At 44.4% G+C, this 16,100-nt stretch overlaps 1 protein-coding gene across 2 annotated transcripts in view; it reads left to right on the top strand.

Moving 5' to 3' along the window:
- The window catches only part of MOCS1 (molybdenum cofactor synthesis 1), a 32,727-nt gene extending 23,394 nt beyond the window's left edge, over positions 1-9,333 (top strand). The window contains exons 10-11 of one of the 2 annotated variants that reach the window (XM_083497198.1): positions 774-836; positions 6,104-9,333. In XM_083497198.1, the coding sequence (XP_083353324.1) occupies positions 774-829 (56 nt within the window). In that variant the 3' untranslated portion in view covers positions 830-836; positions 6,104-9,333. The remainder of the gene's footprint in view (positions 1-773; positions 837-6,103) is intronic. The other variant, XM_083497197.1, reaches the window with a different exon arrangement.
- The last annotated feature ends 6,767 nt before the right edge of the window (positions 9,334-16,100 follow it).

Genomic DNA, 16,100 nt, shown 5'->3' with positions numbered 1-16,100 from the left:
CTTATTATAGTTGTTTCTGAGGTCAAAGGTGAACCTCTGTAGGGAAACATTGATAATTCCGAGGCACATGTCTGGCTTTGCTAGAGCCCTGCCATTTCAGCTCCTGTTGTGCCAGTCTACCTTCTAACCCAATCCAGTGTGGTGTAGTGGTTAAGAGCGGTAGTCTCGTAATCTGGGGAACCGGGTTTGCGTCTCCGCTCCTCCACATGCAGCTGCTGGGTGACCTTGGGCCAGTCACACTTCTCTGAAGTCTCTCAGCCCCACTCACCTCACAGAGTGTTTGTTGTGGGGGAGGAAGGGAAAGGAGAATGTTAGCCGCTTTGAGACTCCTGAAGGGGAGTGAAAGGCGGGATATCAAATCCAAACTCCTCCTCCTCCTCCTCCTCCTCCTCCTCCTCCTCCTCTTCTTCTTCTTCTTCTTCTTCTCCTCCTCCTCCTCCTCCTCCTCCTCCTCCTCCTCCTCTTCCACTAGTTTGCTACAGGAACCTGGCTGCCCATTTCCCATGCGAACTGTTTAACATAAGTTCTGCTTCAGGAGGTTCAATCTGTTTCCTTTTTCGCTTGAGGGGGTGTTAAAGAAGCCCATTTATTGGGATGAATTCTTCATCTCTGTGCTTCCGAATACTTTTTCCTTATCGGGACCGACTAACTAGATGTCTATGCTATTCCTTGCACTTTTCAAGTATTGTTTCCATTTACAATACAAAGCCAATATGACTTAAAATCCTCAGCATCCTCTAATTCTTGTCTATCTATTCTTTCTTTATTCCCAGGCATGTTCAACATTTCCCAGATGAAGAACAGACCAATGATCCTCATTGGTGGGTGACCAAGCAGTACGTAATAAACCATATCACAATGCTGTATTTACATTTGCCCCTTGGGGAAAGAGTCAGTCTTTTCCTAGGCTAAGTGTGTTTGAATTTTTAAAGAGGTGTACAAACAGCTTTTAAAAACAGCTCACAAGGAGAAATTGCATGTTACTTGGCAAAATCTCTTGTGATCTCCTTGGCCATTCACTTCCACCTTTTGCTGAGTGTACAACTTGTTTATTCACTCTCATGGGAGTTTATGAGCTGCCTGTCTTTTTCTCTCCATAGCCTGTGGGTAAGCAGTTTATAGTGAAGGGGTATCTCATTCTCCCTGTGTTCTTCTCAGCTGCTTTAAAATTGGGCGCATTGCCAGAATTACATAGTTGGGATTCGGATAACTTGGGAACAGGAACAATTAGCTACCAGCACTTCCACAGCATGGAAGAACTATGTGGTGAGCCAGTATTCATCCCACTGGCGCTCTATTGAGATAGGTTTGGGGACTTGCCTGTAATTCAACAAGACGTTTTGGGGAGAGCGAAGGAAGCTTGATGCAAAGATGGGACCCCTCTAGCTGGCTTTGGAATGGCAGGCAGGCTGCCTACAGTCTGTTTACGCAGCTAAGAGCTGGATTGAGTCTGACAAGCGTGCATTCAGCATCTCGGGAAAACTAACCACTGGCATTCTCTGTACAAACAGTCTGGTTTCTGTGACCAGAGTTGAGCCAGCTTTGTCATGACACGCAGGCTAGCCAAGGCATATGGAGAATGACTAGAAGGGCCTCCTAATTTGGACTTTAGGCTGACTGCATGGTTCCCCCGAAGTCAGATAGCATGTAAACAGGCAGAAGGAAGTGGTTGGAGAACACACCAAGGAGGTGTTGAGGGAATGTAGCCTCCACTGCCACTGAGTGCTGTGCAAAGAATTAGTTGTGCTGCTCTGCTGCCTTAGCATATTTCCATGCTTCCCTTCACTGCTTTAAGGGGATTTTTAAAAAGTGATCTCATTGTTTCCCTTTGACATCTTGCTTCACATAGGCTCATTGGCAGGAGAGTGCGGGGGGGGGGGGGAGTTTGGCAATTGCAAAAAGCGAAGTATAAGATCTATATAGCATAGACATCAATGAGAACTGTGAGTTGGCAGCACTGGATTCTACAGCACAGACACTGTCTTTTTAAGCCCCTCATTTCCCTAATCTGTATGTTGTGCTCCTTCCTCTTCCTGCATGTATATGCAGTTGTAACCAGGCAGACCTGGAAGCACACTCCCCAGCCCATGATAGAATGTATATTCACTGTGCCTTATCCCTTGCAAAGTACTAGGGCAATGCTTTCCCCCCTTCTACTGCTAGGATGGCCATTGTGGTTAGCTCCTCTCCTGTCACATAAAATGGAAAGCTAGCCGCTATATTTCAAGCTGTCTGAAACTTAAAGAGGCCATCTGGGGAAAAAAGCAGAATATTGGTGCACATATAGCATAGGCTTGCTGGCAAGTGAACAGGAGAGAGTCCAGTTTAGTTGGAGGCCTGGCTCTATTGCTTGCTTAACCTCACATTTAATCCCAGACCTATGGAGAAGGCCAGGCTTTCCCCTTTCAAATTCCATCTGGTATTTGGTTGCAGGTGGCACCTAAGTAATATTTCCCCATTTTCCCCCTGCTTGTTAATGAGCATCCTGGACTGCAGGGATGTGGACCCCAGATCTCTTTGTCTGGCCCTTGGGACTCTCAAGTCATTCCCCACTCATGGTCCCTGCCCTGCAATCTCCTTTAATGTGTCCTTGAAATGTGAGGATGCCTCTTATTTATCTGGATGGAGAGAGGGGTGTGTGTGTGTGTGTGAGAGAGAGAGAGAGAGAGAGAGAGAGAGAGAGAGAGCGCTCTGGCTCTTCATGGCCGGAATGTAGCCTACTGTAGAAAAGCAAGCATCACATCCATAGCCCCACCCACCTTTTGCCTCTGCACCTCCCCCGCCCCCTGGCATGCCCTCCCCAGCGAGCTGCCTATGAAGGGATGCAGCCCTTGGCTGAAAACCACTTCCCCACTCCCATTGCACTGCCTACTCACGTCACCTATAGGAAATTCCCACAGATCATTTGAGCATGTGGCAGGCATCTTCCATCACCTTTTCAGCATTCTTGGTCCCAGGCAAACATGATGGAATTTTAACCCCCAACCTCTGGCTGGCAACATTCCAAAACGTATTTGGAACCTCTTCTTCTGAATTACTTTGTCTGTGTTGGGAGAGGAGGAAGTGATATTCAAAATCTTCCAGAGGATTTGCAGTCCAGGGGAACCAGCTATGAATACATCCATCGTTATTTATTTGTGGGGCAACTGGCTGTAAATCCACGGTGAGGAAAATGGTGCTTGCTAAGTACACTTCTCCAATCTTTCTGAAACATCTTATGCTCCTGGTCAAGCCCTGTACTGTTGGACCAAACATGTTAAAAAGTGCATTCCTTGCGACACGATCTTTCCTGTTGGAAGGCAGCTGTGCTGCAGGAGTGCTCTTTTGATATTGAGAGTTTTTGCACCCCAAAATTAGAGCCTCTGAGTGCTCCAGCATTTCTAAAAGAAGGGACGCATTCTCTTATATGAAAAGACCTTGAATCCTTTGTAAGGATTCATCTTAATGACATAGCTGGTCTGTGAGCTGAACTGCACCAAGCCTTGCCTCATCTCTCTGCTGCTGGAAATGAAATAGGACTGCTGGGGGAACAGAAGCTTCCCAGGGAAGCAGGAAAAAAGTGTGTGCTGAGACTTCTTAAAGGTACACATCATTAAAAAGAGCTTTGGCTACTGCTTTACATCTCCCCCCGCCCTTCTCCCTCCCTTGCTCATAAAGAGAATTGCTGCCATTATGTTTAACAGGCTCCTTTTGACTTGGTCCTTGGCACTGGACACTGGAATTGCCACAGCCAAGGGATTAATGAGAAGGGCAGAGAGGGCTGGTTCCCAGTGGACTTGGAACTGAACCTGGCAAAGCTCCCAGCCAGAGCAAAGGTAACGCGTGTCAGCGAGGGAATCTGAGCTTGCCGCAGCAAAGCTCCAAACATGACGTGTCTGTTGTTAACACAGCGAGAGCTGGCAACAGCAAGTGACTCCTTTTTATTGTAGTCGCTTAAAGTTGGGGCTACTGCTCCAAAAGGAGTAAGTCTACGTTGCAGCTTCCTTTCCCATTCTCGGGACTTGGAAGAAGAAGCAGGCAACGGCTTTGCATCAGGAGTAGCGTACTGTAAAAAGCCTAAGACGGCACCACAATTCATCATACTTACTCTTAGCTCAGTTTAATGAGACACTGCTTTGAGCTTGACAGAGTGTGTTTGGGGGTAGGGCTGTAGCTTTGGGATAGATATCAGCTTTGCTTGCAGAAGATCCCTGGTTCCCTGGCATCTCTGGGTACAGCTGCTAATGTCCCCTGCCTGAAAACCTGGATAGCTGCTGCCACTCAGTGTAGAGAGTATTGAACTTGATGGACCAATTGAGTGGACATGAGGCAGCTTCCTATTTTCCTAATTATATGCATGACCACGAAGCCAGCAGCCTCATGAGTGATCTTATAGGTGAATATATTTATGTGGGCTACAGTATAGAGGGCTACACAGATAGCTTTCCCACCCCAGGCCACCAGCCTTCTAGCCATCAAGCAAGCTGCTTCTCAAACAATTTTAGAAGGGATATTTGAAGTTATTGGGTGAAGCCCCCTTGCTCAGGGCAGGAATCTTGCAACTACAGAATCTCTGCCAGACGCAGAGCCTCTGCTGGAGTATGTCCAGCGGGGAGCCCATCACCTCTCTAGGTTCTTGCCATTGGGAAGCATCCCCTAATGTTTAGAAGGAGATCCCTTCCCTGCAATTTTCATCTGCTAGTTCCAGAATTTCCCTCTGGATGTGTGAAATAGAGAACAAGACTGCTCCGTCTTTTAAGTGGCAAGTCCTCCAGACATTTGAGTGCATGCTATCATGTTTCCTGTTAGCCTTCTCTCCTCCAGACTAAACATGCCCAGCTATTTCAATCATTCCTCATGGGCCTTGGTTTCTAGACCATAGCTGTCAACTTTTCCCTTTTCTTGCAAGGAATCCTATTCAGAATAAGGGGATTTCCCTTTTAAAAAAGGGAAACATTGACATCTATGTTCTAGACCTCTTGCCATCTGGTTGCCCCCCTGTTTGTTTCTCGAGGGCTGCAATTGCTATTCAGACAAAGTCAAAAGCATATTTGGGTACATTCAAATGGCTGGGTACAAGGAAAGGTGCTCTGTGCCTTTCAGTTGCAGTGTGCTGAAGCTTAGTAGTGGAGTCTTAGTTTTGTGCATGAGTTCATGCACAAATTAGAAGCTGGCCTCTTATTCACAGTCCAGTGCATCCTTTAGATTCCTCATGGATCCTCATACTTATTCTTTTTTAAATATGTTGATAGCCCTTTTGACCATGAAGAAAATTGTTTTAAAATGGCACCATTATCTGCTTGAGAGTTGATATATGTGGAGCTTTTTAGAGACAGAAACGGGAGCGTGTCATTCTGCATTCTCCATCCTTCCCCACAGACCCATTTAGTTCCTGTTCATTCCTGCACTGCAGATTCTCACTAGTATTCCATGAGTCAGCATTTCTTTCCACACTTCTTGTGTTCAGTTAGATGATTCTAGAATATGGACTAAACTAGTAGCTTTTCAGAAGCAGCAAACACCAGCCTGTCCAGCTGCCTGCACTTCAGCAAAAGCCCAAGGAGGTCACTTCTACCATGGAGCTTTTTCAGATTAGGAAGTGCTGGCAGCCAGGGAGACTGCAGGGTGCTGGAGTAGTGGAAAGAAAAACACAGCTCCTTCAGCCACCTCACAACAATAAAGTCTGTTCAACCCTGCTCTCACAACTCTAAAGCAGCCATCAAACGAGGCATTAAAATGGAAGCCCATTTTGGGCGAAGAAAACTTCTGAGAAATCCAACAGGTTTCTGCACAATGATACCATGTTGGAGCAGAACACTCATGGAGTATGATTCTGCTCTGTGATAGAATTTGGCTTTCTGGATTGGTGGATTTCTTCGATTTGAGCCTCAGCTTGGCCTGCAAGCCAGCACACACCTACTCAGTTCCATGCACCTGAAAGCAGCTGCTTTTTAATAACTGGCCTGGCAAATTAAGTAAATTGCATTATCTAGAAGGATATGAATTTATTTTTTTCTTCTCTCTCGCTCTTTGGTTTGTGGGGGGTTATAGAACTCTGTGTAAAATTCCTAGTAGCTTCTCTCATCCAACAAACTTAACAACCCTGTGTTTTTTATTTCCCTAGAGGCAGCATCATGGTCGTTCCCACTGCTCCAAGATGCCCTGCAGGACCGAGCTTGTTTAAATGACGGGAGCCACAGAACTGGCCACTGGCTGACTCCAAGAGCAAGTTTATCCAAACAGATGGGGAAGACATTCCAGAAAAATGTCTTTATAGGACATCATTCTTTGCCAGGAACTTGTTCAACAGGACAGCTTGCATCAGGAATTTTGCAAGCTCAGCTCCGCAGCCATTGCATTTGCCAAAAGAACCTGAGCTCAACTTTGGCAGCAAAGTGCCTTAGGACAGGAACTTCTATCCCTCAGCAGGCTTTTCACATGATTAGAGGCATTCACTCTGGGGTGACCAGGAGCGAAGCAGAGGAGAAGAACCAGGGACCTCTTCCCAGCGGCCAATTTCTTAGTGCCTCAGATCGTCTAACCCACATTGACCAGGAGGGTCGTGCCTCCATGGTGGATGTGGGCAGGAAGCTGGATTCTGAACGGACTGCAGTGGCCAGTGCTGTGGTCTGTCTGGGCGAGAAAGCATTTGCCTTGGTGCAACAGAACCAAATGAAAAAGGGGGATGTGCTAGCAGTTGCCCAGATAGCTGGGATTCAGGGAGCCAAGCTGACCAGCCAGTTGATTCCACTGTGCCACAACGTCCCACTGAGTCTGGTGGACGTCTCCCTGAGTCTAGATGAGAGGAGGCATGCAGTGGTGATTCAGGCTCTGTGCCGCACCTATGGGAAAACTGGTGTGGAAATGGAAGCCTTGACTGCTGCCAGCCTAGCTGCCTTGACCGTCTATGATATGTGCAAAGCAGTTACTCACGACATGGTCATTGAGGAGGTGAAACTGCTCAGCAAGAAAGGAGGGCAAAGAGGAGACTTCCAGAGAGGCTAACGTAGGTCTGAAGTTTCCGAACCAAGGCATCACTTGCCGGTCATCAAAGGCAGCACCATCACATACTAGGAAGTGGAGATCTATCTGCTGGGAATTACAAAGCACAACTTGAGTTGTCGATCATCTTGGCAGCTGTTTTAAATGACTTGACTTTCCTGTATGAAACAGACATCGTTCATCTCATTTGCCTGTAGTAAATGGCCTCCTTGGCAGTAGTGTTGAAGTTCTCATCTTCCTAGGGTTTCTTTGGCTTCCTGAAGTGTAGCTGTACTGAGCACCTTAACTATTCTCAGTGTACAAGGCTACAGTCCCCACTATTCATGGCTGTCCATCTTTTGGCACCTGCACTAAAAACATATACATAATAAGATTTCCACTGGTGTAGAATAATATGATCCAGAACTAGGAATTCAGGCAGAGAGACACAAAAACGTGATTAGAATTTTCAAGCAAGTGAACAATGATTTTTAATACTTGGGCCTAACACTGGAAAAGATATACTATTTTTTACCACTTCGGCCAAATAACACTTCAGTACGGTGAGAATAGGCTACATTTCATCCTTGAAAATGGAAAACAGGTGTTTGTCAACTGAGAAAACTGATGCTAAATACTCAAATTAGTCCCAGTAATGCTGTGAGACTCTTGCTTCCAGTGGTGTTGAATGTTAATGGGGCATTTTAATTCTCACAACAGAATTGTGCTGAACACGGCTACCATTTATCTTCCAGTCGTTAAATGTTCTGGAAATAGGTCTCCCTTCATCAAAATTATTTTTTTAAAAAGCTATAGGCTTGTTTCTTTTCTGCAAGATACTGGAAGGAATACAGTTTCGGGCTACACACTCCTTTGTGCCAAAACCAGTCACTGGGCTACATTTATGTCACCACTCCAAAACATTTCCATCCTGTTTCTATAGAACCTGCTGGGTCACCAAATCCCCCAGGCTCTTCAAGGTAGCGTTCAAGATGATGGAATCCTCTGTGAGTAGCACACTAAAATGGCAACAAATATAGGGAAACAGTGTCTTCCAATTCCCCCGCATACAGTTGATGATGGTGTTAGGATGTAAGGATTTTAATGCAAACCCAAGTGTCTGGAATTGGGAAAGCTCATTCTGAGCATTATTGGCCATAAAATTTTATCAGCAGGACTTAATGTTTAAATGCATCCTTCTTACACATACTGACCCCCAACTTCACCACATGCCCCCCTCTCAGGTGTGCAGAGCAATGTGTGCACATTTTTGTCTTTAGGAGAGCAATGATCATCCTGTTTATTTTTATTATTTTTTGCGAACTCCTTGACAATTAAACTTCAGAAGTGACATTTTTAAAACTTATAGATTAAAAGCTTGACCATTTGTTTCAGTACTGCAATTTACCTGCTTTTCGTTTTCAGATTGTGTCAGGAATCTCATTCGAAGTTTTAAATTGCGTTCTTTGACCTAAGCTTGCCACACCATAAAATATACGCCTTTCTTGGATGGGGTCTTACAATATCAAAAATCCGCCATGTCCACCGTAAATGCCTCCTATACATATCCCCATGAAAAGAATAAGAAGCACAGGAGTACAGCTGGGACTTGTGTAAAATAAGATGTTTTCCAATGGATCTTCTGATACACCAGGCATTGCAGGAAGGCATTGGCCTAGGGATGTTAGGAAACTGCTCCAATCTAGTTAAAGTCGATAACAAAAGAGAAGTTTCCCATGTGCGTGTTTCTGTGACTTTTGCACCTTCAGCAATATTTGGCATGCAAGCTAATGTAGATAACACAGTAAACCCAGTTGTACACTCAACATGGAGACATAAATGTGAATGAGTTCCTTTCTTCCTTTCTTTTTAAAAATTGAACTATATAAAGTGTACATTTGGGGGGGGGGTTGTAAACGCATAGGCGTGATTTCTTTTAAAAGGGCTTGGAAATTAATTTTATCTCACAAACGGAAAACTTGCTACAAATGCTGGTTCTGAATACATTTGTGTTACTTTCTGAAAAACGGTCCAATAATTGAAAACAGGGTACCCAGATGTGGTTTTGTTACAGTTGCCCCTGAAGCTTGTCTGCAGGAGAAAAGATGGGGCTTCATGCTTTCTGGTTTGGCAAAATGGCCTTTTGATCCATTTTTAAAGGAGGTCATTTTATATTTAAAGTGAGTTGTTAAGCACATTTTCTGGTGTGCCATAATCAAGCACTATATGATTCTTGGATCTATGTACAAGTTTGGTATGTTTTCTAGATAATGGTGTACTTGGGATATAATGATTTACGCACAGATTTACCGAAGCACTGAGATTTTATTTTATTGCTCTACTGCACTTTTAATAAATAACAATTGCAAACAATGAGAGTATGTGGTCTTCATTATTCAGATATCTGTCTGCTTTCTTTACGGATAAAATGTTGAACATTGAGGGGGGAGTCATTAGGAATGAACGGGAACTTTCATAGAAACTAGAAACAAGAAAGTTTAAACTTACAACCACTTTTTTATGCAAACAGCTCTGTTGGATTCAACCGAAGGTCCATCTAATTCAGTGGCCAGCCAAATGTGCCTGGGGGAAGCCCACAAGCGTACTGTGAGCAATGGCGTTCTTCTGTTACTTCCGAGCAACTGGTGTTCAGAAACATGCTGCCTCTGTTACAGAAGGTACCATATAGCCATCATGACTGCTAGCTATTAATATTCTATTCATTGTTGGTGGGGCTCACTACATCTTGTGATGTCAAGTTCCATATCTGAGCTATACACTGTGTGAAGAAGTACTTTCTTTTTGTCTAGCCTGAATCTCCCACCATTCAGCATCATTGGATCCTAGGATTATGAGAAAGGGTGGGAAACCTCTCCCTATGTGCTTTCTTCACACCATGCCTAATTTCATTGTTTCAAAATGTTTTACACCATGTCAACAATAAACCAGAACTATCTTCTTGTCCATTAGGCTTGATGTCTAAAACCAGGCAAAATAAACATGAAAGGGGGATTGATGACGTAAGGGGAGGGTTAATTAACAATAGGTTTTCAAATGGGTGAGCTTGGATAGTTGACTTCAAAGACTTGGGATTTGATAAAATACCAGTAATTAAATTTATGGGATGCATAGAAAAGCACAAGGAAGAGCATAACAGGGTTAAGAAGAGATGGTGAGGGCAGAAAATGTAATTTGAAAAGTGCTTATGCCTCAGATTTCTGCACACTTCTCTAAGCAATGTGTTACTAGTTCTAAGGAATAAGAAAAGGACTGGTAATATTTGTGTTTTGCTAATTGTAGCAAGAGGAATAGATCAAGACACAAAAGGAGTGAAATGATCTATATACTAATGTTCCAATATCTATGACAGTTATTCTTGTTTGATTCTGAAGTAGCTTTCTCCTCATTTTTCAGGGGTTAAGGACGGTTGGATTAAGGACGTCAAGGTTCCAAGGGCAGCTGCTGACACCACAAGGTAAACAAAATTACAGATTAATTTTAGCATTGTTGATTAATTAACAAGGTAGCTGTTGTGTTTTTCTGAGCTCTCTGGTAGTACAGCTGAGTAAAACCAGACTTAGGTAAATGGCCAGATTATTCCTTGAGTATTTTACATGAATGGCACATTTTTATCCTGAAAGTATGTGCTGTTTTTGCTAATGTTTTGGACAGAGTGCCCTGGTTTCCTTTTACAGACCTCCAGGCCAATGTCCTTTACTTCAGGAAAGCAAACAAGCCCGCTTTCCCTCAAGATTTAAGCTTCAATAATCTGTGGCTCTGCAGCCAAGTCATGGTACTCAACAGAAATATTAGAAGTTGTAACTGTGTGTGGCATTGGTTGTTGGCACAGATCGACTCGGGGAGGGGAAAGGGGAGGGTGTCCGCAGAGTTTCACCGAATGAACATGACTGTGGAGAGGTGATAACTCTTGCTACCCACAAAGTCTCGTGTCTCCTATTCTGGCTGGCAATTTGAGAGACTCCGTTCTGCCCAAGTCTACTCCCAGTTGTGGTCAATGGAAAAGGCAGAATGCTGCCAGAGCCTCTGAGTTCACAGAGAATTCAGGCAAAGCTGTAAGAGTCCTGCTGGCACAGAAGACAAGTGCCTGGACAAACCTTCCAGTGGTTCAGAAATGTTCTTGACACGCAGCCAAAAGTATCGTACTTGCACAGTAATGGGATACGCGAAGAACCACCCCACAGCAACGAGTAAAAGGACTACACAAATACCTTGTGTTGGTGGTGAGAATATTGGATTTGGGTTTGGATAAGGGGCACATTTTATTGCCCGTGGAGCTGTAATTGTGTAGCCTCTGAGGTAACCAATCATTGGTCTTCAGTGGGTGAGTTGTGATGTGACCAATGTGGGGCTACCTGAGAGAACTATTTCAAATAAAATTAGGAGCCGAGTTCTGCTGAGAGAGGAGACGAAGAGTCCTTATTTGAATATATTGTCTTCCTGCCATTCCTTACCTGTTGTTCTAGATGCAGTGGTTGAAGTTGGTCTAAGCACTGGGCCAGATCAGTATGGGGGGGGGGAGGGAGAGAAAGAGATCCTGCCACCCTTCCACTATGAACTTTTATGCTTTGTTTGTTTGTGATTTGGCCCATTCCCAGTATAGTGGGGAAGAGGAATGTTGGCAATTGCTTTACTATAGGCTTACAGTAGAGTTTCTAGAGAGTTTGGATTTGATATCCCGCCTTTCACTCCCTTTAAGGAGTCTCAAAGCGGCTAACATTCTCCTTTCCCTTCCTCCCCCACAACAAACACTCTGTGAGGTGAGTGGGGCTGAGAGACTTCAAAGAAGTGTGACTGGCCCAAGGTCACCCAGCAGCTGCATGTGGAAGAGCGGGGAAGCGAACCCAGTTCACCAGATTATGAGTCCACTACTCTTAACCACTACACCACACTGGCTCTCAACATCCAAAATCTCCCAGGGTGGTCCTGGCAGTGCCTCTAGAGTTCATCCTTCTAAGACAAGTCTAAGGAATCTGTGGCCTTCCGCATGTTTTTTGGGGACTAGATATGCCATCAGCTCTGACCATTGGATGTGCAGGAGTAGGGCTGATGGGATTGGAGCCCAGCAACAACAGGAGAGCCATTACTTCTTTGACCCTCGGCTTTTTAAAATTAAAATTCTTAAGACTCCTTTCTCAGAAAGACTCGATGTGATGTACAAAAATACAAGAGATGTTTCAACTGAGCAGCGAAAGTAACAGTACCATAATTGTTGCCAGTGCAAAATGAGTAGAAACATTAATTGCACCTAGCCAATAAGGGTAGTATGGGAAAACCAGCTAAAAAGGAATGGGATAGATTGTGAGAGCCAGTGTGGTGCAGTGGTTAAGAGTGGTAGTCTCGTAAGCTGGTGAACCGGGTTCGCGTCTCCGCTCCTCCACATGCAGCTGCTGGGTGACCTTGGGCTAGTCACACTTCTCTGAAGTCTCTCAGCCCCACTCACCTCACAGAGTGTATGTTGTGGGGGAGGAAGGGGAAGGAGATTGTTAGCCACTTTGAGACTCCTTAGGGTTGTGGTAAAGCTGGATATCAAATCCAAACTCTTCTTCTTTTTCTCATTATTGCATTTCTTTTCCTGGAGCCTCTGGCAAAAGTGGAGCCAGAAAGTAGGAATGGAAGGAGGCGGCAGCATTGCATCGCTGCTGTAGCAGCTGTGTAAAGTGGTTCCACGTGGATCGAACCAGGGCCTAACTGGCTGCTGTATTCATTGCCGTGTGGTTCTGGGCAGCGGTTTTACATCAACAAACTGTTATTTATTTACTTTAGAACTTGCATTCCATGGAAGAAGATGCTCCAAGATAGTGAGATGGCTAAAATTAAATGCAGCTGGCAGAAGTGTGGAAGGTAGGGAGGGAGTGGGGAGAGATCCCTTTGGCGAAGAGAACAAGCTTTGGCAAAAAAGCACAAAAACCCCACCATTGCTTCTGGAAAATTTCCCTGCTCCAAATTTGGTAGAATCATCTCTTGCCCTTTGCATAACCCTAGAATTTCAATGACTTGTCTTGGTACAGTCTGTCGTACTGTAGAAAGCTATCCTTGCAGTACTTTAGGGTGTGATCCTTCTTCTTGAGATCAATTTTTTAAAATCCAAAGTTGCCAGGTATTTAAAACCTGGGACTTGCAGATGCAAAACATATGCTTTGCCACTGAGCCGTGGCCCTTCCCTCCCATCTCCCCTTCTCAATAAACAAAGACCTGATTAGCATCTCTCAGATGATGGCAGATTTATCACTGCTACAAAATAAAAACAGCATCCTAATGACTGCAAGCTTCCTCTCTCCTCTCTTCCAGATGAAATGTTGTGCCAAATCACTCTCTTGGCCACAGAATAGAATGAAGATCCAAATTCTGTATGACAGAAGCTCAAATCCCGTGCATGGAGTTCATAATGCAAATTTGGGGGATCTGCTTTATTTGCGCAATTGATTCTGGTTGCTGTATTTTAGTGTGGCAGATGAGAAATGCTGTTTAACATCTGTATGAGAGACACTGTAGAAGAGTGGGTAGCGGCAGACTAGGACCCCAAATTCAAATTCCAGTCAGACCTGAAGCTCCTTGAATGACTGGCTGGAGGTTGCTATATCCCTGCTTAATTTACCCCACAGGTTTGTTGTGGGGATAATGGGGAGGGCTAGAACTACCTGTTACCCCACGGCTTCCTTGAAGGAAATGATAGGCTAAAATGTCCTTTTACAAATGATGGTGAGAGACATCATTCACCGTTTGGGAGATAGGTGCCATCTATATTCTAATGAAGCCCATTCAGGGACTTCACTGAAGAGACATGAGTGATTGTCTGAAATCTGTGATTGGTTGGATGAATGCTGTCAAACTGAAGCTCAATGCAGATATAATGGATGTGTTGGGAATGGGTGTACAATACAGCTCAGAAGAAGTCAAAGGTTGTTACTTGGGGGCAGTGCTTTTTTTCTTAAAAAAACATTTAGGGGTACTCTCATTTTCCTACTCATATTGAAATACTGCCCCTCAATGAGGCCAAATTTAGATTCAAAAAATGTTTAGGGGTATGTGTACCCCTGCATCCCCCCAGAAAAAAGCACTGCTTGGGAGCATTCCTGTACCCACCTGTGGTCTGTTCTCCATCTTGCATGCTGTGCACACTGAGAAATTCACAGGAGAACAAGGAACCAGTTGCACTGACACATGCAAGCTATACTCACCTTTCCATTGAAGTATTGTGATGTGTGTTTTCAAAAGGTGTTTGGGGAATTTTGCTTGTCTGAAATGCAGCATCGACGCTCTAGAAGGGCTTGGAATGGAGAATCTGGTCCTCCGTAATATTTTCATGTGAAGCTTTAAACAGCAGGGAAACAATATTTATTTCTGTGGTTGAAAAGTAAGTTGCTTAAAAACAAAAATCAGGCAAAGGGGCTTATAAAGAAATCTTCCAGTCGGAAGAGCGAATTTTCGTTGAGAAGCAAACTTAAGTTTTCTTCAGAATCTCTCATTTGTATAAACGGAACATCTGGTTTGATCTGCCTCATTCCTTCTGATATAGCATAGTCTGTATGATGATGGACTAGTCCAGGAATGAGGAACCTGTAGTTGTCCAGATGTTTCTGGGCTTCACGTGCCATCAGCCCCAACCAGCCATGGTCAGTGGTTAGGGCTGATGGGAGCTGAAGTCCAATAACAACTGGTGGGCACAGGTTCCCCCAGCCCTTGGCTAGTCTGGAAGGAAGAGGGTGTTGCCAGCAGACATCCAAGGCCACCATCTTCCAGAAGCTAAGCAGGGATTGCATTGTATAGGAGACCTCTGGGGTACTTTGGATTCCATGATGGAAGATGGAATGTGAATGTAATAAACAAATTTGGTTATGAACAGTAGAGGTTTGGATAAGATCACTGACAAATTCCTTTCAGGTCTATCAATCTGTGATTCAGACGCTATTATTTTTAGATAATCTCTCCTTCTGGGGTTCTAACAGGGCTGGAAAGAATGTTCACCATATGTATGTTTCGTCTGCCTTTTCTCTCATGAGTAAACCCTGGCCCATTTCACTTTTACACTATGCAGCTTGTTTGATTGCCTCCCTTCCCTTTGCACAATTTGGATCTAGGTGTTTCTGGTTTGGGATAAAACCTAGACGGCTCAAATGGTTTCTGTGCCAGATTCAATTCCCCAGCTTCTCCTGCTATACTCCCATCCCTTTTGTCTTGCAGGATGGGGGGGAGATTAATGGAGAACAGATAGGAGTTGGCAGCATCCACACCCAGAAAGAAGCTTGTTTATGAATGAGATTAAGATTGCCGGTTTGGAGTTTCTCCTTTTCACCCCATAGCAATGCTGGGACGTGCTTTGTCTGACTCCCACTACCCAGACTTGGCAGTTGGCAATAAATGATTGGACTTGCCAAGGGGAATGCAGTCAGCTGTGGTTGAAACCCCAGACTGCTCCATTTGGAGAGCAGTACTTGTGGTGAGCTGGTGCTTATTGAGAAGTTTCATTTTTGTTTCTGCTGAAGGGCAGGAACGAGACCAGGATATGTTGCTCCAGACTCAAGATATGATTGTTAAGGAGCTGGAAAATCCATAAGGAATTAGATGCTGTTCCAGCTTGCTAGGGACATTCTTTGAGTAGACATTTTGTGAACTTTCTGAGTGGTTTCCAGAGCCAGTTGTGGTATTGTAGAACATGACAATAGTGAAGAGAATGGGTGAGGGCAGAGAGAAATGGTCGGACATTCATAGGTTGTCTGAAAGAACCTGAGACCTAAGGCTCCTCCCTCAGCTGTCATCAAGCAGCAGCCAGCCATTGCATCTTGAACAAATACCTACTGACATCCTTTTCTTACTGCCAAGAAAACTCTTTTCTACACTGGCAGCTGTTGGCTTTGCCCAGTAGCTTGTTGGTTGGGAAGTGCTTTAGAAGAAAAATGTTCTACTTGCCCGTGGACATGGTCATTAACTGCAGTGGTCTTACTTGCTTTGTGTATAAATGTGGCTTTACAAGACATATGAAGCACAGGGGGCAGGAGGAGAAACTCTTCAAACTATGGAAAACAGAGGTGTCAGCCTTTTATGATTAGTTGTGATGTAGTTGTGTTGACTCTGGTCCATGGGGTCACGAAGAGTCGGACACGACTAAACAACAAAGTTGT

This window comes from Podarcis liolepis (genome assembly GCF_965112155.1).
Source record: "Podarcis liolepis genome assembly, chromosome: 3".
Classification (NCBI taxonomy): domain Eukaryota; kingdom Metazoa; phylum Chordata; class Lepidosauria; order Squamata; family Lacertidae; genus Podarcis; species Podarcis liolepis.
The sequence above is the reverse complement of the archived record's forward strand: the minus strand, read 5'-3'. Positions and strand labels throughout refer to the sequence as shown.